We start from the raw sequence: 24519 nt of genomic DNA on the forward strand, positions 1-24519 counted from the left end.
TCATTAATGGATTGCTTCATGCTGAGAACGATTTTCAAAAAATGATAATTCAGGAAGGAGGGCAAGAAATTGGAAGAAGAGGAACCATTGTAGGACCACAGCGCTATAACAAGTCCCGCAGCTCCAAGGAAGAAAGGGTTGACTAAACAATTCCTCTGGTGACGCTACGGCTACAGCTGCTGTGTGTTAGTATGAGGAATTATGAAGAACTCGGAAACAGTAAAACAAATATGTAAAGTAAATATATATAAATAACAGGTGGTGAGAGGACTGGAAGTAATTTTTATGTAAAATAGTTTTATTGTTCAAAAGTTTTGTAAAAATGTAATAAATAACATTATGCATGTTTGTAAATCAAATAATATCCTTTCAATACAATAATAAATAATATCTGAAGCAAATACTGTTTTTAAGGAGCCTGTGGGAAGGGGGAGGGAGGGCACAGAAGACCCTGGAGTCCAGCAGGCTGTTGGTGCTGCCTTGCCACGTAGAGGAAGCTGAGTCACGCTACCGGTGACCCTGTTCCAGGGCTGGCTCGCTGCTCGCTCGGCATGTTGCTGTTTCAGGGTGCCAAGCACCGAGACTTCTCACTTTCCCCCCACCCTAACACTTATATTAGTTGCTTTTGAGTGGAATGTGCGACCTGAGCCACACATGCTACATATGTGCTACCTGCACACATGGCATGTGTAGCCAGGTGAATTTCCATAAGGTTCCTGTGGTGAGGATTTCCTCAGGGACCAGCTTTGCCCTCACTGGGGAGGAGCTCCCTCTCCTGTACCCCGCACGGATCCAGGGAGATGGACTTGCTAGAGTGGGCCATGGAAGAGTGATGGAAACACTTTGCTATCTGATTATCTCCACTCTGTATTTGTCTATATGCATTTTGCCTTTGTGTTAGCATTTTACAGAATGTTTTAAGACCAGTAAGTTTATGGGGGCTCTCACTGTATCTTTAAATTTACAGGGTGCACAAGACAGCTTACAGCGATCCTACAAGAATAAAACTTTATACGTAAAGGACAGGACACAATGACAGGAAAATGTGCGAGCAACCACAACTACCACTGCAGCTTATGTGAGCAAAGAATTGTTTCACTCCGGTTATTTTTTTTCTTTTCTTTAAACAAATAGTTCTATGTGCAGTGAAAGCAGTAAAGCCTGCTCTCACAGATTTGCGTTTGGAGCTTGTCCTCATCCATTACAAACTGAGCTCACGCTGTACGTCTTCCCTTAGCACTGCACAGCCCTCTCTCCTACTCCTGGGTACCCATTGTCAGGAAACTGAAAGAAACTCAGTATACGTGAGACAGTTTCCGAGTTTGATTACAACCAGTTCAGTTCACAATTCAGCAACGTGGAGGTGCAGCTGACGGACAGACCGGACCAGCGAGCGCTGCAGGAGGTACTGTGTAAGCTTTGTTTCCCTAGAAATGCAGAATAGAGAACCACAAGTGTACAGTTACGTCCCAGTGTCAGCATTTTAACTGTATGCAAACATTTAATTTACTTTTAAATTAGTTATTTATGAGTCTTTCATATATGGCTTTTATTAGACTGATAGCTCAGGACTGCATTCCGGATTGCACCAACACTTTTCAGAAGCAGCGTTGGGCAGTCGCCTGCAGCCCGGTGAGAAGTGCAGGCTGTGGCCTTTTTTTGGATGCTTCTCAGCAAGGACGAACTGAGGAATTTGCTGGCTTTGCGGCTGCAAGTCCCCGTGGAGCCCCACCATTCCAGTCCTGTAATGCCATACCTCTGATTTGTTATTTCAGGTAAGACGCTTTTTACATCACTGTTATAACAGCACTGATCAATACTAACTGGCTTTGATCAATTGATTTGTCATTATTACAAATCCAGTATTTGAAGTTTTAAGACAACTGTTAGCACCAGTTTGGAGTAGCCAGCTGTCTCCTTTCTGTCAGTCCTTACTGAGTCTTAGTTTAAGCTGGCTATTGTTCGAGTTACTTTTGCTCTAACGTAATTGCAAGTGTGTCTTTAAATGATTAAAATTTAATATGAATATTCAGACATGGCACAGCTATAACAGAAGAGGTAAACTTGTTCAAAGGTTAATTTTTGCATGGAAAGGGTAACTCTGAAATTCTGCCGCTCCTGACCTTTTTCACATCCTCCCAGGCACGAGTGTCCACAGAGCAGAACAGAGACTGGCTGCCGGCTCAGGAGGCCAGGGGTTTTAGTGCCTATTTGTTTATGATTATGTTTCCTCTTTGGGGATTCCTGCTGTTTTGCTCTGCATCTCTCTGAGCCATGTCCCACCACCGACTAGCCAACCAGTAATCAAGAGATGGTCTGTTTTTCCTGAACAGCCTGTTCAACAGGTACCTCAATGTGGAGGGAGCCCCAACCATCGACAGGATGCGCTCGTGCAGAGCTCCTGGCTATGTGAAGACACACGGAGGTAAGAGCCACTGTAGGATGCTGTGAGATGCCCAGGTATGCTGTGGGAATCCAGGAACGCCACTGGATGCTGTGGGGTCCCAAAGATGCTGTGGGATGAGCCGAATCTGAGGCATGCTGTGCGATGTGAAATATCCCAGGAAGACTGTGGGATTCCAAAGATGCTGCAAGATGAGTGAGACCCTGGGGGGGCTGCGGGACCCCGGGAGTGCAGTGGGATGCCAGAGATGCTGCGGGACGAGCGAGACCCCAGGGATGCTCCGGGACCCCAAAGAGCCCGGTGCGGCCCACGTGGGGAGGAAGGGGCAGCCGTTCGGGGACCCGCCGGGCCTGCCTCCGCCGCGACGGGCGAGCGGCAGGGCGGAGGCGGCGGCGGGGAGCGCCCGGCCGGGACAGGTCTCCCGCGGTGCGGCCCCGGGGCCGGCGGGGGTCGCGGAGCCGCGGGCCCCAGCCCGGGCGGCGGGGCCGGCCTCGCGTTGCCTGGCAGCGCCCCTTCCCTGGCACATTTGCAAGTGAGATGCAGAGAATGCAGAGAGAGCCTGCAGAGCTCGGGTGACTTTTAATCTTTTATAGCGGCGCAGGGGTGCGGGTAACCGGGGAAATGGGTAGCCACGGCCTCTAAAACACCTTGTCTGACAGCGATGAACCCTTGACCATTGCATAGATGGGGGAAAACCTCCATGTTTAAGAAAGAAATGATTCAATACTACTTTTTTCTTAATCTACTCATTGACCTGTTCTGTCATGCAGCAATTATTGTATTCTAGTTCCCCTCTGAGGGATTTGACAGCCTTGTTCTCTGATACACCTTCTAAAGGTGTAAAGTAAGTATCAGACATTCCTCTTTCCTCCTGAAATCCTCATCTATCTCCACTCCGTCACTGCCAATGATGAAAGCACAGTGTATTCTCAATTTACATTCAGCTGCTCCTACTTAGAAAGCAGTTGGAAATACCGCTTTTGCCAGATACCCGTCTTTGTGATAAACCAGTGACAAGTGGAAGAAGCATTCAAAACGTCTTTTGCTCTAGGGGACGTTTTGTTCTGCTGCTGTTCTGCTTGGCCTTGCTTGCTTGTTTTTTAAGCACAGAAACTTAAATGCAACTTGTTCATCTTTAGAATTTTCCTGACAGTTCAAGATTTCAAATGCAGGTATGGCCCTGTATCACATCTGGCCCCTAAAGGTCGCCTTTGAGCTTGTGGTGCAGACCAGAATGAACTGAACTAGGACCAGGGGAGGCATTTCCCATAGGCAGCATTTTCTGTTCTGCTAAAGAATTATGGTCTGTACCATTACTCTAATTTTGACCCATTCATGGAAAACATTGAATTCATGTTCTCTGCATTAGGGAGATTTATTTTTTTTTATTATTCTGGATACCATTTGCAAATAAATATTTAACATGCAGCCTTTGTTATTTGTTTTCAGGATGCTGCCTTTAATATAGTATACAAACATTTTAAATGTTTGCAAAATGCGAAAATTACGATCAAACAAACTTTTAAGCAATCTAAGCAGAACATTTAAATAGGTCTTTTTAAGGAAATCTTTGAAAACTGGAAATTTTGTAACTAGTGTTTTGCTTTTGTCTTTATGTCTCTGGAACAGGTTGCATTAAAGTAAAAGTTTCCTGCTGTAAATAGAGCTTGTTAATATGAAACTCACTGGAGTCATCTGCATCCAGGAGCGCTATGGAGCAATTTTCAACATGGAAGAGAAATTGTTACCTGTGCCTAGTAACAGAAGACAGTATTTCACTGACAGAAAACTTACCCCGTGTGGGGTAGCAACACCCTGGCGCCGAACTTCTAACTCCAAAGCGAGCGGCGATGCTGGAGCACTGCATGAAAAAAGAATGAGAGCAGTGGTGACCGGAGGTGGAGGCTATTTTGGCTACAAGCTGGGATGTGCTCTTGCCAAGGCTGGAGCTTCTGTTGTTCTGTATGACATACACAAGCCTATCTGGGAAATTCCCAACGGAGTAGTGTGTATCCAGGTATGATAAATTATATTTTCACAACAATCGAAGTTAGTTCATTTGCCTTTTCCATAGTGTCTCACTAGTTTTCACAGAATCCAAATACCTAATTGCAAATTATTGCAAATTTCAAGAGCTGTTTGAACTGTGTAGATATTCCACAGGATTTTTGGTCAATTGATTTTAGTGTATCTGAAATAAAGAAAATGATGACACATGTAATGCGCCTCACCTCCTGACTCTGGAGTATGCCTCAGGACCCAGTAGTCACTGCCCTCATCTCTGCCTTAGTTTAATCGCCTGTAAAATGAACACGGGAGTATCGAGGCTTAACAAATGTTTTTAAAGTCCTTTGAGTTCTATCGAAGAAAAGTATGATTATCAGCAAGTACTGAAATGGGTCTAGTTTTCAGTCTCAGGATGTACAGTAAGTACATTTATGTATATGCATTCCCTCTGTGCTAACCCACTATATGACAAATGCTAACCTGCAGCTTTGGCTTCAAGTCCAAATATCTTGTCTTATGTATTACAGGCAGATGTCAGAGACTATGATGCCATACTTGCAGCCTGTGAAGGGGCCGACTGTGTGTTTCATGTAGCTTCATATGGAATGTCAGGAAGAGAGCAAGTGAGTTCAAATAGTTTTGCTTTTTTCTGTGCGACTGCCCACTCTGAGGATGAGAGACTCGATGCTGTAACACTGCACGTTAGATTCTATCTCTTCAAATTATCCTGAGAGCCTGAATCCACCTCTGTGCTGTTTTGGTCCAAACTGGTGTGCGAGCTGCACACAGTCCGCTCACACTACTGGTTTCCTAGTTGTGGAATTATTTCCCCCCACATTCGAGGCCCCACCAGCACCCTGGGCGGGCTTTTGAGTTGGAAATGGCCTTGAAGAGTTCTGAAATAGTATGAGGACAAAAGGAAAGATAAGGGAGGTTGGTACCCTCCAAAATCCTGATCCTTCCCAAAAGCTTTCACATGGAACACTGAGGTGTAAGATCACTGGGAGGAATAAAACCCGAACTAAATAATAAATTATTTTATATAACTAAATTGTAACAATGGCTGTATTTCAAGTCTTAATTGTTTGCTATTGGGTAAAAAGCTGTAAGAAGCTGTAAGGATGTACCTGATGTCGGACTCTGAGCCACATTTTTTACGATTAAAATTACAAACACACACAGACCCATTCTTACCCTATTTAATAAAAGGAACTTCAGTAATTATCTTACCTGGATAGAATAGCTCATTCAAAGATATTTGCAATCAAGCAAATGTGTACTTGGAATTGGTCACTGAAGTGCTACTGAAACATGGATATTTAACTGCTGCAAGATGTATAATCACTGGAAATGTTTGTTCAGAAGCACTGCAATTCTCTGCTTCAAGCAGGCTGGTCTGTAAATACAAGAAAAATACAGGTGTATTTTATTAAAATAATTATTAATAAATTATTTAAAATTATTTTAAAATTATTAAAATTTATTCAATAAATTATTTTTAAAATCATTATTTGACTTCTTGAAGTCTGAAACAGCAGCCTAAATGATCTTTTCTATAATCAAAGCACTAAACCCATTACACATTTATAACATGCCCCTATTGAATGAAAAATGTATTATTATTAAAAAATGCACAATTTCATTATTTTTTCTTTATTTTCTTAGTTGCACAGAGAAGAGATTGAAACTGTAAACATTAATGGAACAAGATTCATCATTGATGGTATGTATCTAACCTTGCCATTGGGTGTTAGTATAACACATAGAAATATTATACCACTTAGAAAAAGCCATTTGGCTTTTATGGCACATGCTATTTTTTACTGAATACTTTATGTTTTTGGCAGAAGATGAGGAAACACATCAATGTGGTTTTGATGCTCAGTTCTGTTAGGGGGTGTGATATGACAGCCAGCACGGTAGTTCAGCTACTTCAGCTTTACCTAGTCAGTTTTGACCTGATGTCAGAACCCGTACTGATGTCAGGAGTTAACTATTTCCATCTGTATTTTGTAGCAGCAAACCTCTTTGCTCTCCAATAGCTGGTGCAGGGGTAGTGGCAGCCCTTGGAGCAGGGGGGCTCCAGCCACTGGAGCCTCAACCGGTCTGGGCAGCCAGCAGCAGCCTCCCGCAGGCACAGTGCGAGCTTACAGTGCCCAGAGGAGCATCTACTGGGTCATACAGCACTTGGTTCCACACTGTTGTCTTCCTTTTAAATATGCTTTACGTTTTAAATCACCCAATCATCAAATAGAAGGATTTGCTCTTTTAAGATTTGACAGTTTCTCAGAAAAAGCTCATAGAAACTTTTTTCCCACATTGTTCCCGTTTCCACTAAACTCATTTCCTGCTTACATTGCTGCAGCCTGCAAACAAAGGAACATTGCTAGATTGATATACACCAGTACAGTAAATGTGGTGTTTGGAGGGCTTCCTATTGAAGATGGTGATGAGGAAACTGTGCCATATTTTCCTATAGAAAAGGTACTTTTATTATTTTTCTGTTTCCTCTTTGTTTACTTTCTTGTTTCTGAAAAAGCCTGGAGTTCTCAAGACCATGTTTTGCCTGGTATCAGAATCCAGTACCAGGAAAGAAAACTCTTTACACTCTTTAGTGTAAAGAGAAGAAGAATAGTAGAAGCTATTCACAACTTTACACATCAGTTTTATGTATCTTGCAGGTTGCTGGGTTTTTTTTTTTGTTTCCTGTCAAGGCCTTGATTATGGAAAATAACTCATAGTGTCCCATTAACATTAATGAAATTCCACCTGGACATAGGGATTGTGTTCTACGGCTCGGTGCCTCTTTAGCCATCAATTATTTATATGATTTTTCTGTTTCTCCCTTATTGAAGATGACATATAATCAGTGTAAAGCTGATTTGGAAAAGCAGCCCATTTTTAGGTGGCTTTATTGCACTTAACATGGAGAAAGTACTTCTGCTTGCTTTGCATACAGAGTTGGTTTTTGTGTCCCTCCTCTGTCCATTAAGTACTTTCAAGAAGTAGAGATGAATAGAGAAAATACTGAATAATATTTTGAATAATATATCAAATAATATTTTCTCTGGGACAGTGCCACAAGAAACTGAACAGGATAATTCAGACCAATTGTCTTCAAAACTTGGCTTTTGACTTTTCCGTTACCTGAAAAAGAAATCCAGATTACAAAGTAGTGATCAGTTACATTCTTGGCAGCGTTCAAAGCATACATATATTTATTGCTTCTCAAATGTGCTGAAATTAATTACCTGGATTTGCATAAACAAAAATGCTTGCTTACCTTAGCAATATGCATGTGTTTTATCCTAAACTAGTACCACACGGCTTCTGTATTTTGCGGTATTTGTTGCCATCTGCTAAGTAAAAATTAGTGGAGAAGAGATGCCCCTCAGCCCTGTCATCTCAAGACTAGATAAAAACATATTTGCTTTTTCTCTGTAGCATGTTGATCATTATTCCAGAACCAAATCAATTGCAGAACAAATGGTACTAGCAGCTAATGGAACTCCACTAGCAGGTACTTTTGTCTTAGCATGAATTCATAGTGGAATTTATTCCTTCTCTTCTTGTTTTCACTAACGTCCTGTGTCCTGTATCAGTGCTTAGTGGACAAGATTGTCCAGCAATTATGAACTTGAGTTATCTACTCCCTCTCACAAATGAAAAGATTTCCACTTAAAAATCAGTTTCAATTGTTCTTAGTTCCCATAGTGTCCCTAAGACGTTGTACCATGGTAGCAAAGAGTTCGGTATGTTAATTGAAATGATTAAGACAGCTATAAATGAAACAAAACCAAGTTTTCCTGTCACTGTATTATGCAACATAAGTAAAACATGAATGGTGATTTAAATTGTTACCCCTTCTCCCCTCCATTATATATTAAAATCTGAAGAAGCCACCTGATACTACAGCCTGGAATTACTTATTAGTGTTTCCAAAGTTTTCCACGTTGAGGAAGCCAGCTATATGCTTGAATACTTAAGCTCACCTGTGAGATACTATAACTGCCAGTGCAAAACAAATTAATGTAAAGTGCAACATGATTCTATCTGACAAGGTGACACTGCTCACACTGAGCTAAATTTAGCGGTAGACAACTTACAGAAAAGACTCTCTTCACTTGATACTTGCAGAGGGCTATAAAGAGATATAAAGTCACTCATGGCCATTTCATCCCAATAGAATTATTTTGTTTTAAAAATAAGGCAGTTTTCCCTTATTTCCTCTTTTCTCAGCAGCTCTTCACATCAAAGATGCTCTTAAATTTAGGAGAAATACACAGTTTTGCATTTGTCAATGAAATTAGAACCAGTCAGTGTTCCAAATGTCCCATTTTGATCCTGTGCCATAGCAGGATTGAGTATTTTGCATGTTTTCAAGTACTATTAGGAACAGTTACCAGCAGACGATGAACCAGCCAACTGATGTACTTGGGAAGTGATTGGATTTTTATGATGGTCCTTACCTTCTTCCACTGAAGTTTTCAAGAGCTTCTGCAGCAGTTCTAGTGGGAGCTGGCTGTGCCTACTGTTGAGAACTTTCGGCTCTATCTTGTACTGCTCGCAAGTCACTGGTTCCCATCAATAACTTTGTACAGGATTAGTTGGTTTCGTTCCACTTTCTTACCAATAACTCACTCACTTCAGTAAACTCATCACCGTAGTTGGCACATTCATTTACTGCTTTGGCACAGAGACAAAGGGCTAGTTAGAAAGAGGTTTTGAAATATCTAGTAATTGCTACGAATCCAACTATGCTGGCAGGACTTCTCCAAATCTTATCTTGCTACTTTGCATGTTCTGATTCTACCAACTTAGTATCCAACTACTAATTCAACACTATCTGGTATGTATTAATTTGTAAGATTTATTTCAGAGTAAGTTCTACTACCACGGTCTTTGTTTCATACAAATAAAGACATAATGTAGTCATGTGAAAGTCACTTAAGAATGGTCTTATCAATTCTTCTAGGAGGTGGGATACTCTATACGTGTGTTCTCCGCCCGCCAGGAATCTATGGACCAGAAGAGCAAAGACACTTGCCAAGGCTAGCAGTATGTATTTTAATTTTTTAATCAGCAGAATTGTCTATGATATACGACAGCATCACTTACTTGTGATATAAATTGACTGACCACCTTATTGGGCAGCAATTCAACAAGTCAATTGCCTGTTGAGGATATTATAACTTTTGTTAAAATGTAGTATATTATTATACATTTTAAAAGCCTTTTTTTTTAAATACAAACACATGTAAGTCCAGCTTTATAATTTAATGCTTACTGTAATGTTAAGATTGAGATATTTCAAATGGCTGTTTAGATGCAACTTACACCAAATGGTTTAAAATATTAATGAAAAGAGATACAGCAAAATATCTGATTTCCAGTCTCAACTATTAACAGCTTTCAATACCCAGTGAAACAAGCTCAGGAATCAGAAGCACCTTCTGGTACAACAGGTTACTGAAGGGCAAACAGCCAAGGTGCTTATGTTTTACTCTTTTTCACTTGCTGTCTTTTATTGTAGGACTAGTACAGTGTTTAGATTATGATCCATGTAGAATTACATGAGTCAGTTATTTTAAAAGCATCAGTACAATATAAAGTTATGTACAGCGTTGAGGAAAGAATAGATTAAAGCTTATCACATAATAAATATTTTTGGTTTGTGGCTGTGGTAGGAAATTATATGGAAGTCAGCCAAAATGCACTTTATCATCTTCTAAATAAAATAATTTTTAAGAATGGCAAATGTCATTTTAGTTAAACTGGAGATGTTGTCTTTAGCAACAAAAAAAAGCCATCTTTTAACATTTCCATTTAAGACTTTAAGCTTATTTATTATGCCCATTTTAAGGCATGATGCAACTATCAAATTTTGCAGTTTCTAGAATTTACCTGTTAAATGAAAAATGTGACACCTAGGATTACGTTCCATTTTTTCCCAGTCGAAGCTATTTGTTAAATTTGACCCAGTTTTGTGAATACTTTTGATCCATTCAGAACTGTATCTTGCATCATACAATGTTTTACTTATCCTTAGAAGAGACTTGTATTTTTTGTAAATTCAGGATGTATTGTGTTCAATACATTCTTTAGCCCTTCCTCAGGAGCAGTATTTTTAGAGCTCTCTGATTTCTCTTGATTGTTTTTAATGGATTTTTTGGGGTTTTGGTTAAAAAATGGTAATTTTTTAAAGTAGAGACAAACCTACATTTAACTGGACAACAAAGTGCACTGTGCCTTATTTTTAAACCCATTTTGCTTTGGTTTCATGTTTGTTATGTCTACAGAAGAATATTGAGAGAGGTCTACTTAGCTTCAGGTTTGGGGATCCTTCTGCTACAATGAACTGGGTGCACGCAGAGAATCTTGTACAAGCTCAAATTCTAGCTGCTGACGCTCTCACCCCTAAAAAGAACTACATCGCTGTAAGTAAACAATAAAAGCACCGGTTTTCATTTGACCATGGATCCTGCCACTGTCCTGTTCTGTAGTAACTACTGCAGTAGCAGTAATTAGTGCATGGGTTATGGTCCCTTAGCTTATGTTGCAGTCTCTGGTTTTAGTTGACAAATGTGGTACGAACAGTGTGGGACCTGGCAGCATCAGCTGTGCAGTGTGTTCACAGTTGGAATATTTCGTTCTGCAAGCATATCTCCATCTTTGCATTTTTGTAATACAATATTTGACATTTCTGGAAGATGAGCAAAGAATGTTTGCAGGTAGATTTATCTCCTGTTCCCCTGTATATAGATCCAGACTTAATGTTCTGAACTGTGATCATCAGTTCTTCCCATACCATACGCAAATAAAAGCACATTTTATTTGGGTTCATTGATTTCAAAAATAGTGGCAATCGTTTTCCTCCTTGTAAACACAGTTTATTATTTGACCTAGAAGCACTACCCTTAAAGCGCATTAGAAAGATTTTCAAAGTAGATTAACCTACTTTTTCTAAAACCCTAAAAGCAAAAGGGAAAGAGGTAACTTGGGCCTTCGTTAGACAGAAGGAGTCATGGATTTCAATGAACCTCAGCTGGACCGAGAGCAGAACATGTCCCACCACTGGTGACTGCGTCAACAGCACAAGTGAGATACGGGACCACTTTCAGTGCTTTCGGTAACCTCTGTATAGTCAATATAGCTATTCTGTATAGGCACATCTGTAAGAAATGTACCAAGGCATGTTAATCACATAAACCACTTGTCCAACAATTTCAGTGCACACATTAGTGCAACAGATTGAAATGCATGTAGAGAGTTTGTTGGCTTGTAAGTACATCCATGCTTATTTTATATTGCAGTATTATTTGTAAGATATACATAAGGAGTCAGATAAAGAAGTCAACATATATGCAGTATTATTTTTACTAATTTGTCTCTTCTCTACCTCTTTAACAGAGTGGCCAGGTGTATTTCATTAATGATGGTGAAAAATTCAACCTTTTTGAATGGTTAACTCCACTTGTATGTACAGTATCTACTTTATCTCCAAATACATTAATTTCTTTGACTGTATACAACTCCAGCTCTTGTGCACATGTTACATTTGGTATGTTTGCTTAGGGTGTAGGAGTTCCGTTCTGAATGTAGGTTTAATTCCAGCTCGAAGTTCGTGATTAGTGGTGAAACAAAGCCTACCTAAAATAATGCATTAAAGCAACTGTTTTCACTGAGACCAAAGAACCGTCTAAACCAGTATGCTCTTTTGAGTTGCCATTATCTTCATTTCTTGGGCATACATTTTGGGTGGACAAAAAAATATAAATCCTAGTTATTAATCTGTAATATACATACTTTTCAAAAGATCATTTTATTGTTAACAATGGGCTCAAACTGTATATCAGCACACTGTTACATTTCGATTGATTATTATAAACTTTTTTTTTCCCTTTTTTTGAGACTGCCACTTGAAAATTACATAGTGTCTTCACGTGACTAACTGGAATCCCCTGAAAAATTAAAACTCAAATAGTAACAGCAATGGTGGTTTTTTCTGTTTTATCAGTAAATACTTCCACAAATATCTTCTGTATTCAAACTTTAAAACTTGTTTGAGGTTTCTGTTGTTTTCACTGCTTTTTAAATTTCTTTCAGTTTGAAAGATTAGGTTGCAGTAAACCACGGATACGTATTCCTACTTCCTTAGTTTATGCATCAGGTAAAATATTTCATCAACATTTCTCTTTCCTGTCCACACTACCCTCATTCCTAAGTGTAATATAATGTGTTGTTTTTTTTTTAATTTGCCACAATTTTCAGTTTCATGTATAAAATAATATGCTGTGGGCTCATCTAGTGTGCAGCAGTTCGGGGTGAAGTTCAGCTCTATGCAGTGTGTTGAAACCAGAATGATCTGTTATGTAAGTCTCATAAAAACAGATTTTATGTAGGACTTAACAGATATATAACTTTGTGGAGTTAATATTATAAATGTTAGATGTAAAAATCCATGACTTCATGAAATATGCTGAAGAGTACCTGCTTTGCTGAATGGGTGAATTTCTTTCCTGTACCCCGTGCTCTCTCCGGAATCAACCCCCATGCACAGCTACAAGAGAATCCAACTTTAAGTATTTTGTTGTTACCACATTTTTATGAAATCTCACAGTCTTTTCACTAGAACTGTCACCAACCCCTTTTCACACAAGGACCCTAATTCAGGCTGACTGAATTATTAAGACTAAATCTACTCCCTTGTGAGCAAGTAGCTCTGTTGATGTTAGTGATGGTGCCCTGAGCTCTCAGTGCGAGATATGCCAAAATCATAATGGTATAGCAATTTACTGTTCTTACTTCAAGTAGAAATCTTTTGTTATGCAGCCATGATAATGGAATACCTTCATCTGATGCTGAAACCATTTGTTGAACTGTCTCCACTGCTGACCAGAAACGAGGTAAAGTCTTTGTTTGTAAACTCCCCTTAATTCTCACAGGATGCATACATACATACATGTTAATACCAAGGTACAATTTAAGATTAAGCCAGCAGAAAGTAAAATCCACCCAGTACTACTTTATGCTCATTACCATAATCTTTTAAAAGGTAAGAGCTTATGCTTGCAATCTGGGAGCGGCTGCTTCAGCTTCTTCCTTCCAAGGCCCTGTTCTGGCTTTGGCTGGTCACTTGGGCCCCCATTTCTGAAGGTACCTAGGCACCTAAGAGAGGGCTTTTATCTGCCTTCTTAGGTACATAAACAAGAGTGCAGAACAGTTTTTGTGGATGTTTTCTAGACTAGAAGATTCTGCTTTGCAGCTTTTACTGCCTCTTCGGGCTTTCAAGATTCTCCTTTTGAGTGAACAGTTTTAAAGATAATGTGACGTGTCAATAGGACGTTAATATAATGTTGTGGTTGGTTTTTTTTTTATTTTACATTTCCTTTAACAGACATATTTCCTATGTATTCCTGTCTTTGTATGTTGACTTTCTGGTCTTAGGTACAGAACATTTCTATAACCCATACATTTCGAATAGACAAGGCACGGAGTCAGCTAGGATACAGCCCAGAGAAGTTTGCATTTGCTGATTCCGTGGACCATTACATTAAAACAAGACCAGGAGCCCAGAATCATCACATCTTCCTCAAAGTTCTGCTTACTTTAATTGTTAGTGTAAGTTTGATCCTTCTTTCTTTAAAATTTGATGGCCTTTCAGTTTTGCATTTTTTTAAAGAAACACGAAACTGACTTGCATAAACTGCACATACTCACAGTACTGCTACCTGGATCATTCTAATCTCAACAGTTACTGGCTCCAGTGCAATAAACAGGCAGGTATTATTAGACTTAAAAACAAAATTGTAACAGATCAGTAGCTGTACTTGTGAAATTAAAATTACGGCCAAATCACTGAAACACTGGAATCAAAATTATTGCATCTGTTTATTTCACACCAAAAAAACAACTTTCTAAATTGATTGCTGAAGTAAATGAGAACCTGCAGGAAGAGCTACAGCCAGCCTGGAGTGCTTCACCAGCGAGGAAAAATAGCTAAAATAAGGAAAAAGATTGACCACAGCTGCTGCCATGGCTCACTGCCTTGGGGAACAGAGGAACAAGACAAGGGATGGACAGAACAAATTACTGTAAATAACACATACCAGCCGTACAGAGGGAGTTCACTGTGAATTTCTTTTGTGAATTACCTGTATCACTGCATATGAGGGAAAATAAATGCGTACTTGAGACTTCGCTGAAATCAGAACTGTTCCAGAACCGCTCCCCACCCTACCCCTGGGGTGCAGAGCCATCTGTGACAGCACCTCTCAGGCCTAGAAGATACATGCAGGTATGGTTTTTCATGAGTCAAAACTCTGTATTTTAGTTAAATCGGAAGTTATTTACTAAGTTATATTATTTAAGTGCATTTATGTCACAGTAGAGGAACCAGCCACTATGGGTAACACTAACCTTTGTACTGCTTCTTTTAGCTCCTGTAGTTACTGAGGTCAACAACCAACACATTTTAGTTGCTTATCAGCTGAACTTTAGGTACAACTATGTTTTTTCACAGAAAGTATAGCAGTTCTACTGAGCAAATCCCTGCAGCAGGTAGTGAACAATGTGCTTTTTTAATTACTGTTCAGCTAAAATGGGCCTGAAAAGCTGGGGGTCTGGAAGTCCCCACACCCTCCCATCTGCCACTCAAGCTGGTGATTTATCACAGCAATCTCCCTCCTCGTTGCACCTTTTCCAGCCTGTAACGTGGGGAGGGAACAATCGGGAGCAGGATGCAAGCAGAAAGAGCGAAGCTTGGGAAAGGGGACAGGACTAGGGATGAGTCAGGACAGCTACAGGAATCACGGTCGGGGGGCGGCAGTTATCACAGATGGATTTGAGAATTCGGGAGAAAGCGTGAGCACTCAGACGTTGAGCCCTGAGCCCAGAGTAAGCAGGAAAGGCCAGGTGCAGGGCCTGGGGGTTGAGGGTGCAGGAACCCAAACACAGAACTGCCAAAATTGGTATTTCTGATTTTAAGCCAAAGACATGCGAGGAAGTGAAGACTATTTCCTCAGCACATACCACAACTTTCTGAAATTCGATTTTAAGGGCTGTGACTGGCAACACCCCCGCCCCGCCCCGAGCGGGCGCGGGGCCCAGGCCGGCCCAGCGGCCCCCGTTCACCGCGACGGCGGTCGTGCTGGTCGGGCAGCGAGAAGGAGCTGCCGCCGCGACAAAATAGCTTGGCAGCGGTGGGATTCGAACCCACGCCATCGAAATGACTGGAGCCTAAATCCAGCGCCTTAGACCACTCGGCCACGCTACCGCCTGCGTACCGAAGCACCCGCCAGGCCTCTTTCACAGGGGCGGCGCCGCGGCTCTCCCCACCCCTTCTGTACGGTGCCCAGCCGTCTCTGCGCTGCCACAGCGCCCGCCCCCCGGGGAAAGAAGCCGGCTGCAGCGGGCGCGGCTGCCTCGTTCGCCGCCGAGAGGCCTCCACGACCGGGGCTGCTAGCGGCGCCCGTACCCCGCGGGCTCCCCGGGCCCCGGCTAGCACCACGGGCTCCCTCCTCCCCCGGGGCCCGGCCGTCGAGGCACCGTGTCGGCGGCAAACACGGGCCGGCTTCTCAGCAAGGCGCTGCCCAGGGGCCTGTTCGCCGCAGCGGCAGTAAGAGTGCCAGCTTGTCCTCAGGAGGGCGCGGACCCGCCACCCCGGGGATGTCCCTGCCGTGGCCGCGCGGTACAGGGCAGCCCTTCGCTGGGGCCTTGACAGCTGCCAGAGCAGCTCTGCCCCAGTTCCCTGCCAGAAGGAGGGCCCGGGCCAGCTCCCGCCCCACGGGCAGGACCCCTTGCCTGCTCCCCCCCAGCTCCCCGCGGGGAGACAGCCGCCTCCCGGCCCGCTCCGGGGCTGCAGGGCCAGTGACCTTCCCAGCCGGCTGCGGGATCAGCCCCACGCTGTGTCCTCAGCTGCACCATTCCCACCGAACGGGGAGGCCCCCGGCTGCCTTTATCTCGGTGCTGCTCGACATGGAGCTGCGGCGGCTGGTACGAAGGGCAGCTGGTGGCTCGGGCTGGCCCTGACACAGCTCGCTCACCTGGGGCCTTACTGACCTGCTGCTGCCGAGCTCGGGCATGGTGTGAGCGGGGCTTTTCCTGCTCACCTTGACGAGGGAGCTGGGTTTGGCAACCAGAGCCAGATTCAGGCTGTCACTGGAAAGAGGAATTCTCTTATTCTGGGAGGCCTGCAGGACAAATTTGTGTAATTATTTTGTGGACAGAGCTGAAAACATCAGGACTAAATACTGTGCGATTAATACAGAGAAGGGATGTCTACCCTTGATCTTCTTGTAGGAAGCCATGTGCTGGTGCTCCAGGAAGTTTTATGCATGTATATTATATGCACCTACCATAAGGCTGAAGTGAGGTTTATGAGAACTGGATTTACCTTGTTAAGAAGGGACTCTTGTAGGAGTACGTAGGCCCAAATTGTCAGAGAATTAATTGATTTACAGGCAATTTTTCATCTGGATTTTCGAATTAGCGCAGATCAAAATTGCCCTGAAAGCTAGTATTGTCTGGGCTTGTTCTTTCCTTTTTCCTTTAAAAAACTGCAGTTCCCTAGAACAGTAATTTCTAAACAGAACCTCGTTTACCATGAGCATACTGGGACTTCACAACCTTCAGTGCTCTTGGAAAAAATATATATGCATTGCTGGGCATACTAAATGAAAGAATAACATACTAATTTCCTGGGTTGCCATTTTAAATTTAATTTTTAATATTCTCAACGAAAAAATTAATGTGAATCAAGCTCCTCAAGTATTAAGGATATAATAGACAACATCTAAATATAAAACAAGACTAGAAGGTGCAGCATTTCTGGGCTAATACCTAATTTCAGTATACATCAAACACTTTTTTATCATCACTGATGGTTAAGAAAATATTACAGAAGAGGAGCACCAGACTTAAACTGAAAATAAGTATACTCTCGCATTAGGGTACCAGAGCTGGCTTATTTAAAAGCATGAGCAATGTATAGCTTCAGAGGGTATCCCCTAAGTATGTTCCTAATACAGCAGGACACTCTCCATGAGGATATATAGCATAATACTGCTGTATGCCAGTGGGTCTATTTTCATCCAAAACAATGCTGCGTATTTACATGCGTTCAAAGCCAGTTACTCTTGTGACTTGCTTAGTTATGCTCATTTATCACACCGGTAATGGCATTCCACCACTATCAGTAGCCTATAATAGCAGATGGTGATTTTTTTAAGCATTATCAGCACACTTTCATGCAGTGGGAACCGGGCATCTGGCTTCTACCAGGCCTTCAGACTCAATTTGAGGAGTCTGCCCTGTTCCCAGGCCCGAGGGCAGCCCTGGGGGTGCAGCTCCCCCCCGGGCACTGGGAGAGAGGTTGCGCTCTGGTGCTGATGGGGCAAAAGCACTGTTTTCCATGGCTGGTAATACTTAAAACAGTGACTTGCGGCTGGGAGATGAGTAGGACCTCAGAGGTTTTCTGCACAATCTTCAAACATTGTACATGTTTTTAATGTGAGCTTAAACTCTGCAGGAACTTGAGGCTACACAGAAACGCGCCTGTAAGAAGCAGCGTGAAACAGCAGCTCGGTCAAGTCTCCACTTTAGGTTCTCAAGGTCCTCAGCACAGCGCTGGAAATCGCTGCTGAAGTTACAGGTACCCTCAAATGGCAGGCAGTGTCCCTGCTGCTGCCTCCAGTCCCCAAGCTAAAGCTACGGTTTAATTTATGTAGGTGGTGGGGGTGGTAGGTGGGTGTTCCTGACAGAGTCAGTGTGTGCTTAATTAAATATTAGTAATCTTCTTCCTGAAGATTATCTCAGCACTAGCCCTGCAGCAGCATTTCTCTCAGTGTGGCCTCCCTCTTTGAAGAGCATTTTGTGTTTGTGATGCCACAAGAGACCATCCGTCTGTCACAAAGGACTTACTCACATATTCCATCTCAGTTTTGTAACCATTACTTATGGTAAAAAGCACTAAGGAGGATTGTTTACATGAATACAAGATGAAACGACAGTGAAAGCAGCAGACTCTTTGCATACCTCCTGCTCCCTCTCGCCCGGGATTCCCCCGTCTCTAATACTTAACGATGCTAATGGAAGGTAGTTCTCAAATTTTCAACGTTTTTCTCACAGGAATGAAGTGTCCGGGAGGCTCCCGACGGGCTGCGGAGCGGCCTCTCAGGCGAGCGCCAGGCACCGCCCCTCCGCGCGCTGGGCGGGAAGGCGGCGGCCGCATGCGAGGCGAGGGGCGGGGCCGCTGCCTGCCTCCCCTCAGCACGGCGGCTGCGCGCCCGCCTGCCCCGGGGCGGTGGCGGGGCTGCACCCACCCGGTAGGTGCCTTGGCGGTGCGGGGGCCGGCGAGGGGTCGGACTCACGGAAGCTGTCGCGGGGTGAAGTGCGGAGGGCGGAATGGGCGGTTTTAATTGCAGAAAATAGTGACCAACTTACAGCCTGTAAAAGGCCGGCGGCCAAGGCGTGAGTTTCTGCGGTGACCTAAAGTTGATAACGTGATATTTTTGAGTTGGGCAGCACTCCTGCACTTGCGCCTGAGGATGATAGTTTAATCCATATGTGTTTGCAGGCCAGTGCAATTAACTGTAGGGCACGCCCGTCGCAGGAGCACCCCGGTCCCGTCTCCCGTTGCGGAGGCGCCCCGGAGGAGGCCGGGGCGGGCGCGGGGGTGGCGCAGGGCCGCGGAGCGCACCGGGCGGCCTTGGGCGGCTTTTAGCACTGCTTGTATTCGGATAACTTTTCAAATGCCTCGATATGCATAAAACGTGGGGTTGATCAACAACGTGGAGTACTGAGCAAATGTTTACAAAAAGTCGGTGATAGTTAACTGCTCAGTGTATTTAAAGCCAGTTGAAATAACAGAACTATTAATGGCAATGCAAGAACGTCTTAAAGTTACCTTGAAAGTTTCTTTTCTGTCCTTTAATATCACTGTATTTTGGCTACCGCTAACGTAGTATTCTTATGTGTGTCTGGCAAAAGGGTGAACTTGACTCAGAAGGGTTGTCCCTGTGCTTTACTGCTTGTAGCTCTAAAAGCCATTTGTGTGTCCGAAGCTGCAGTGTGTTTCCTTGCACAGGGGTTTGACTGTCAGAATGCTTTGTTCTCTGAGCTGGCACAGATGGACTTTCCTGTTCGCTTCATGCACTTTGCATTGTTGCTCTCTTAACTCTCTCTGGCCAAGGCGATGCTGTGCTTGCAGACAGACTGGATGTGATTTGTGCCACGGTGTTTGCAGTAGTGACGCGCTGGAAGGAACCTGAAGTAAAGTCTTCTCATGAGAAGATCTGTACTTGGTAAGACCAGGTTTGTCAAAGGTAGCCAGTGAGTTGAGACGTTTCTGGGTTTTTTAATCTTGTTTTTTATCAGAGCTGTTACCGTGACTCGCTAAACCTGTTTTCTTGCCAGTGCAGATGAGGGTAGACGTTTGCTTCACAAGGGTTGGTTGGGTGTTTGGAAAGCACAGTAGTTCTGTAACGTGCTGCAGGATGTTAACAGAGCAGTGGGGTTGTTCTGGACCATGTTATGTAGCTTTGTGTCTGTATTTCATAAAGATGACAACAATATGTTGTAAGGTGACCAACCTGTATAGTTGCTTAGGTTAAGTTTCAAATCGGTATTTTAAAAGAATGTTAATCTGAAAAAAAGTTATTTTTCTCTTAAAAGAAAAAACTGCTTGTTACTGTTACGGATATCCTGCTAGGTGGCTTTAGCTGATGTGGTAGTAAACCAAAAGGGATTTAATATGATACCAGGGAGAAGAAGGTCATTCTTGCTTTAATGCTTCTCTACAAGAGACGGTGGGACTTCCTCTGTTCTAGGGTGGTTCCTGTTCCCTGTCCTGTGCTAAAGTGGAGCAGAGGGCTATGTCTGAGCTGAAACAGCCACTAAGAAGTAGCTGGAGATGCTCCAGTTGCCCCTTCTTTGGCTGACTAGAGTAGAGCATTCCTGCCCCTCAGCTCTTTGGGATGAATTAAGGCAGGTTTCAATGCTGAGGCAGCTGTGGGGTCTCGCTCAAGGGTCATGCCAAACCAGGAGGGTTTCAAAACAACAGACACCCTACAGGGAACAAGTTGTCTTTTACCAGCACTGTGATGTGAATTTTCCCCTCTGTTTATCTGTGTTTGCACGTGCACTGCGCTTGGCAACACAGTGAATTGTCCTTGCAACTCACCTGCCTCTCCTGGTGGTATGGCTCTTGGATATAAAGACAAGAGAAAAGAAATACTTCAGACAGGCACTAGAAAAGCCCCCCAAAAAATAGATAATTAAATGGATTTAATAACTGACTGTATTTTAGATTATCTTAATTTTGAATTGCGTAGTACAAGATTGATTTTAAAAAAAGAAATAAATTTCCAAGGTAGATTGGAGCGAGTAGTTTAAATTACAGGTTGTATGTGATAATGCCGGCTTGCAGGCTAGGTTCAGTGCAGTCTGACTCTTTGCTGCTTAGCCATAGGAAAGCTTCTGTAGTGGATATTAAAGACTAAATGATCAAAACATAGCAGCAATAGTAACAGGGATTCCTAGATAGTACGACTTTATGCCATAATGCAAAAGCACAGAATAGAAGTCTTGGGATGAAGCTCAGGCTTTTTTATAGTGCTTTTGGTCAAATAAACTGTGAGGTTTAGAACAATGTTTGTGTGTAGTTTAAAGTTTGGGTATTAAATTCTGTTTTAAAGAGGGTGTTATATGAGGACTGGTTTTGGTAAATACACTTCCAAAGCAAACACCACAAGTCCTTTACAAGAAGTATGGTTCCAAGAAAAACTGAGAGAGTTTTATAAACACCATTAGCTTTAAATAGAAACTGATTTGTGTGATAATGTTGCATTTACACAGTAAGTCACAGAAACGTTTGCAATCACTGCATAAACCTGCATTCCTTGCTCCTGTTTCTCAGACAGGCTCAGACCTGGTGGATGTGCTGACGTGTGTGACTGCAGTAGTAGAAACGAGCGCAGGACAGCAGCTGCGGGTGATGAGGCTAGTCCATGTCCTGGAGTTTGTCCCCTACTTGAAACATCATTTTACATCTGTTGTTTGTGTGTGCTGACAAGCGGTAGAGGTTAAAGTTCTTAAATACTTGTTAGACTCTAGTAAGATGATCACAGTAAAAACAATAGTGGCAACTGAGGATACCTTCCCCTTGCAGTTCTGTGGTATTGCCTCTTTCCAGAAATGACAACTCCAATGTGGTCTTTGCTAGATGAGCAGATTATATAGGACTGTAGAATCAATTAGGTTGGAAAAGACCCTTGAGGTCATTGAGTCCAACCGTTAACCCAACACTGCTAAGTCCACCACTAGACAATGTCTCTCAGCACCAGCTCTACACAACTTTTAAATGCTTCCAGTGATGGTGGATCCACCGCTTCCCTGGGAAGCCTGTTCCAATGCTTAACAACCCTTTGAGTGAAGAAATTTTTCTTAATATCCATCCTAACCCTCCCCTGGTGCAGCTTGAGGCCATTTCCTCTTAACCTGTCGCCTGTTCCTTGGGAGAAGAGACTGCCCTCCCCCGGCTACACCCTCCTTTCAGGGAGTTGTAGGGAGCAAGAAGGTCTCCCCTCAGCCTCCTCTTTTCCAGGCTGAACACCCCCTGCTCCCTCAGCACTCCTCACAAGACTTGTGCTCCAGACCCCTCACCAGCTCCGTTGCCCTTCTCTGGACATGCTCCAGCACCTCAATGTCTTTGCTGTTCTGAGGGGCCCAAAACTGAATACAGTATTTGAGGTAGGGCCTCACTAGTGCCGAGTACAGGGTGCTGATCACTGCCCTGGGCCTGCTGGCCACGCTATTGCTGACACAGGCCAGGATGCTGTTGGCCTTCTTGGGCACCTGGGCTAGCTCATATTCAGCTGGTGTTTGACCAGCCCCCCCCCAGGTCCTTTTCTGTCGGGCAGCTCCAGCCACTCTTCCCCCAGCCTGTCGCGTCCATGGGGTTGTTGTGACCCAAGTGCAGGACTTGGCCTTGTTGAACCTCATCCCATTGGCCCATCGATCCAGCCTGTCCAGATCCCTCTGAGTATGAGCACATGAGCGCTTCACAGCTGCTCAGAGCTCCTTCATCAGTGGTGGACTGTAGCTGGTGCTACCTGACGCTGGTGGAGTGTTGGTGTTACCTGTGTTGGTGGCTGAGCTGTGGGAATCCTGCCTCCATCAGAAAGGCACTAACCAAAGACATAATGTTGCTGGTGAAAGGTGCCATACGCTGAGGCACTGTTTCTGTGGTGACCATCTTCTCAGTAGCTGTGGTCTAAAGTCTGCAGCTGTGATTACTGCTGTAGGAGTGTTTTCATCTGGTACTGTTTCATGGAGAAGTAGGTTGAATATGCACAGAGCTGATGAATAGCAGTGAAGCAAAGTTGGGAACCTTCTTTTATAGTTGTCTTTTTAGACAAGCTGCGTGAAAATCCCTGATTTAGCTGGTTGGGTGGGGTTGCTCTAGAGCCAAGCAGTTGATGGGACACTTAGAAGTGTCTGTTTTTGGTTGCGTGCTGTTGCTCAGCCAGCATCAGGAACAAATTTTGAAAATGCTAACTAATCCTCTATTTTGTAGGTGCAGGTATTTTCAAAGTATCTATGTAGGCTTCCACCTCTTCCAAGGACTTTGATCATTCCTACATCTCATTTTTCTAGCTTGTAAATCACGTTATGCTTCCATTAGATGGGAGTCAGAAGGAAGGGTGATACTTACATAATATTGAGAATAAATTAAGTGCAATATTCTGTAAGCTCAAATTGTTGTTTTCAGGTCTCCAAAACCAAAAGGATTTTGAACTATGTGTTGTGTGAAACAAATCAAGATATGCTGCTTTGTGTGGTCTATTTCTGCCCTCAGGCAGACCTGACTGTAATACACTCACAGAACCTATCTGAAGAGCCAGCAAAATGCCCTGTGGCAGACTTGCCAGCAAATATGTGCTTAAACTCAGCTAAATCTGTGTGAAGATTTGGATGATTATTTTGCATTCGTCTGACCCTTCATGTTTTTCTTGCAACAGAGCAATGTGAATAATCAAAGCTAAAATGATGAGAAAGTAATCCCATTAATTTGAGTGGGTATGGAAGTTTGTGCTTGTGCTACTGGTTTCTGACAGCTTAAGTGCTGATAGTGGTTTAAGAGTCATGGTGTGGTTTGTGAGTCTGGCTTATTATTTTTAAGGAGAAAAATGTAATGTAAAATCAAGCAGTAGCCCAGTGCCTCACGTGTCTATCCCTTTCCAGCCTTCCCCTGGGTAAGCCTATGCTGGCTTTTTGTTCTGATCAAAAAAGTGCTTCTAAAGCGACTCTCCTGATCATCTCAGCTCATTGCACTTTGATTCATGTTGCAAAGCAGTCTCAGAGCTCACTAACTAAACTCCTTGTGCATGAAACTTAGCTGTCAAATGTAGCACAGCCACTGGTGGTGTCTGCTCCCTGTGACCAGATTACAGTCAGTCTGACGTAAACCCCAAGAGACGGATGATGAGGATGGCAGACCCTCAACACAACCGTGCTGCTCTACAGACCTGCCCCGGTTTGCCGCAGCACTTGTGGTGTGAAAAGCTGGGCTGTGTTGATGTCCACTGGGTTCTTGCCCAGGTGTTGGATTCTCCTGGTGAGTTCTATGGGGTCAGGTTGTTCTTTGCTGTCAGCTTGGTTATGATCAGATTTGCTGATTGACCTCAGCATTGAATAAAAATGCAACAGGAAACAGCGGCATGATCTGGAAAGCTCCAAGCGGGATATGATCGTAGGGGAATTGGTTGTATATTGTTGTACTCTCAACAGAAGAAAAAATTAACAAAAACATGTAGCAGAAAGGTCATTTCACTTCAGTCTGTGTGTTCTCTCCAGTGTGGTCTGAGCTTTTGATGCAATTGAGTATTGAAGTCATGATGGAAAGTCATTAAGTTTGGCGAAGACAGGTGTTAGAAACTTCAGAAAATTACTCTGAAACCTAGAGTTTGTGCAATTAATGAGAACAGAGTTTCAGAAAATGTGGACTATCAGTAATTAGAAAAACACGTGAATAGGGACAGATTATAGTTCTCTGAAGGTTTCCTTGCTCTTTGATGCAGTTGGTATTAGGTGAGTCACGGGCCTGTGCC

General features: G+C 43.2%; 1 protein-coding gene and 1 non-coding gene across 2 annotated transcripts; one reads left to right on the plus strand and one right to left on the minus strand.

Moving 5' to 3' along the window:
* The first annotated feature begins 4079 nt into the window (after positions 1-4079).
* On the plus strand, positions 4080-14107 carry LOC141471850 (putative short-chain dehydrogenase/reductase family 42E member 2). Its single transcript, XM_074158573.1, has 11 exons — positions 4080-4421; positions 4939-5034; positions 6077-6134; positions 6777-6895; positions 7856-7931; positions 9387-9469; positions 10711-10848; positions 11822-11887; positions 12518-12581; positions 13244-13317; positions 13859-14107. The coding sequence occupies exons 1-11, from the start codon at positions 4080-4082 to the stop codon at positions 14105-14107; spliced, it is 1365 nt and encodes a 454-aa protein (XP_074014674.1).
* Positions 14108-15604: 1497 nt separating this feature from the next.
* TRNAL-UAG (transfer RNA leucine (anticodon UAG)) lies at positions 15605-15686 on the minus strand. The gene has a single exon. It is a non-coding gene; the product is annotated as a tRNA-Leu (tRNA).
* Between the last annotated feature and the right edge of the window lie 8833 nt (positions 15687-24519).

The sequence above is a fragment of the Numenius arquata genome, chromosome 14 (genome assembly GCF_964106895.1).
Source record: "Numenius arquata chromosome 14, bNumArq3.hap1.1, whole genome shotgun sequence".
Lineage (NCBI taxonomy): Eukaryota > Metazoa > Chordata > Aves > Charadriiformes > Scolopacidae > Numenius > Numenius arquata.

Excerpts from the sequence above, each read along its gene's own strand:
- LOC141471850 (XM_074158573.1), top strand. The coding sequence starts at position 4,080 with ATGAAACTCACTGGAGTCATCTGCATCCAGGAGCGCTATGGAGCAATT. Across the intron at positions 7,932-9,386 it reads TAATGGAACTCCACTAGCAG|GAGGTGGGATACTCTATACG; the intron begins GTACTTTTGTCT and ends CAATTCTTCTAG. Across the intron at positions 13,318-13,858 it reads CACTGCTGACCAGAAACGAG|GTACAGAACATTTCTATAAC; the intron begins GTAAAGTCTTTG and ends TTCTGGTCTTAG.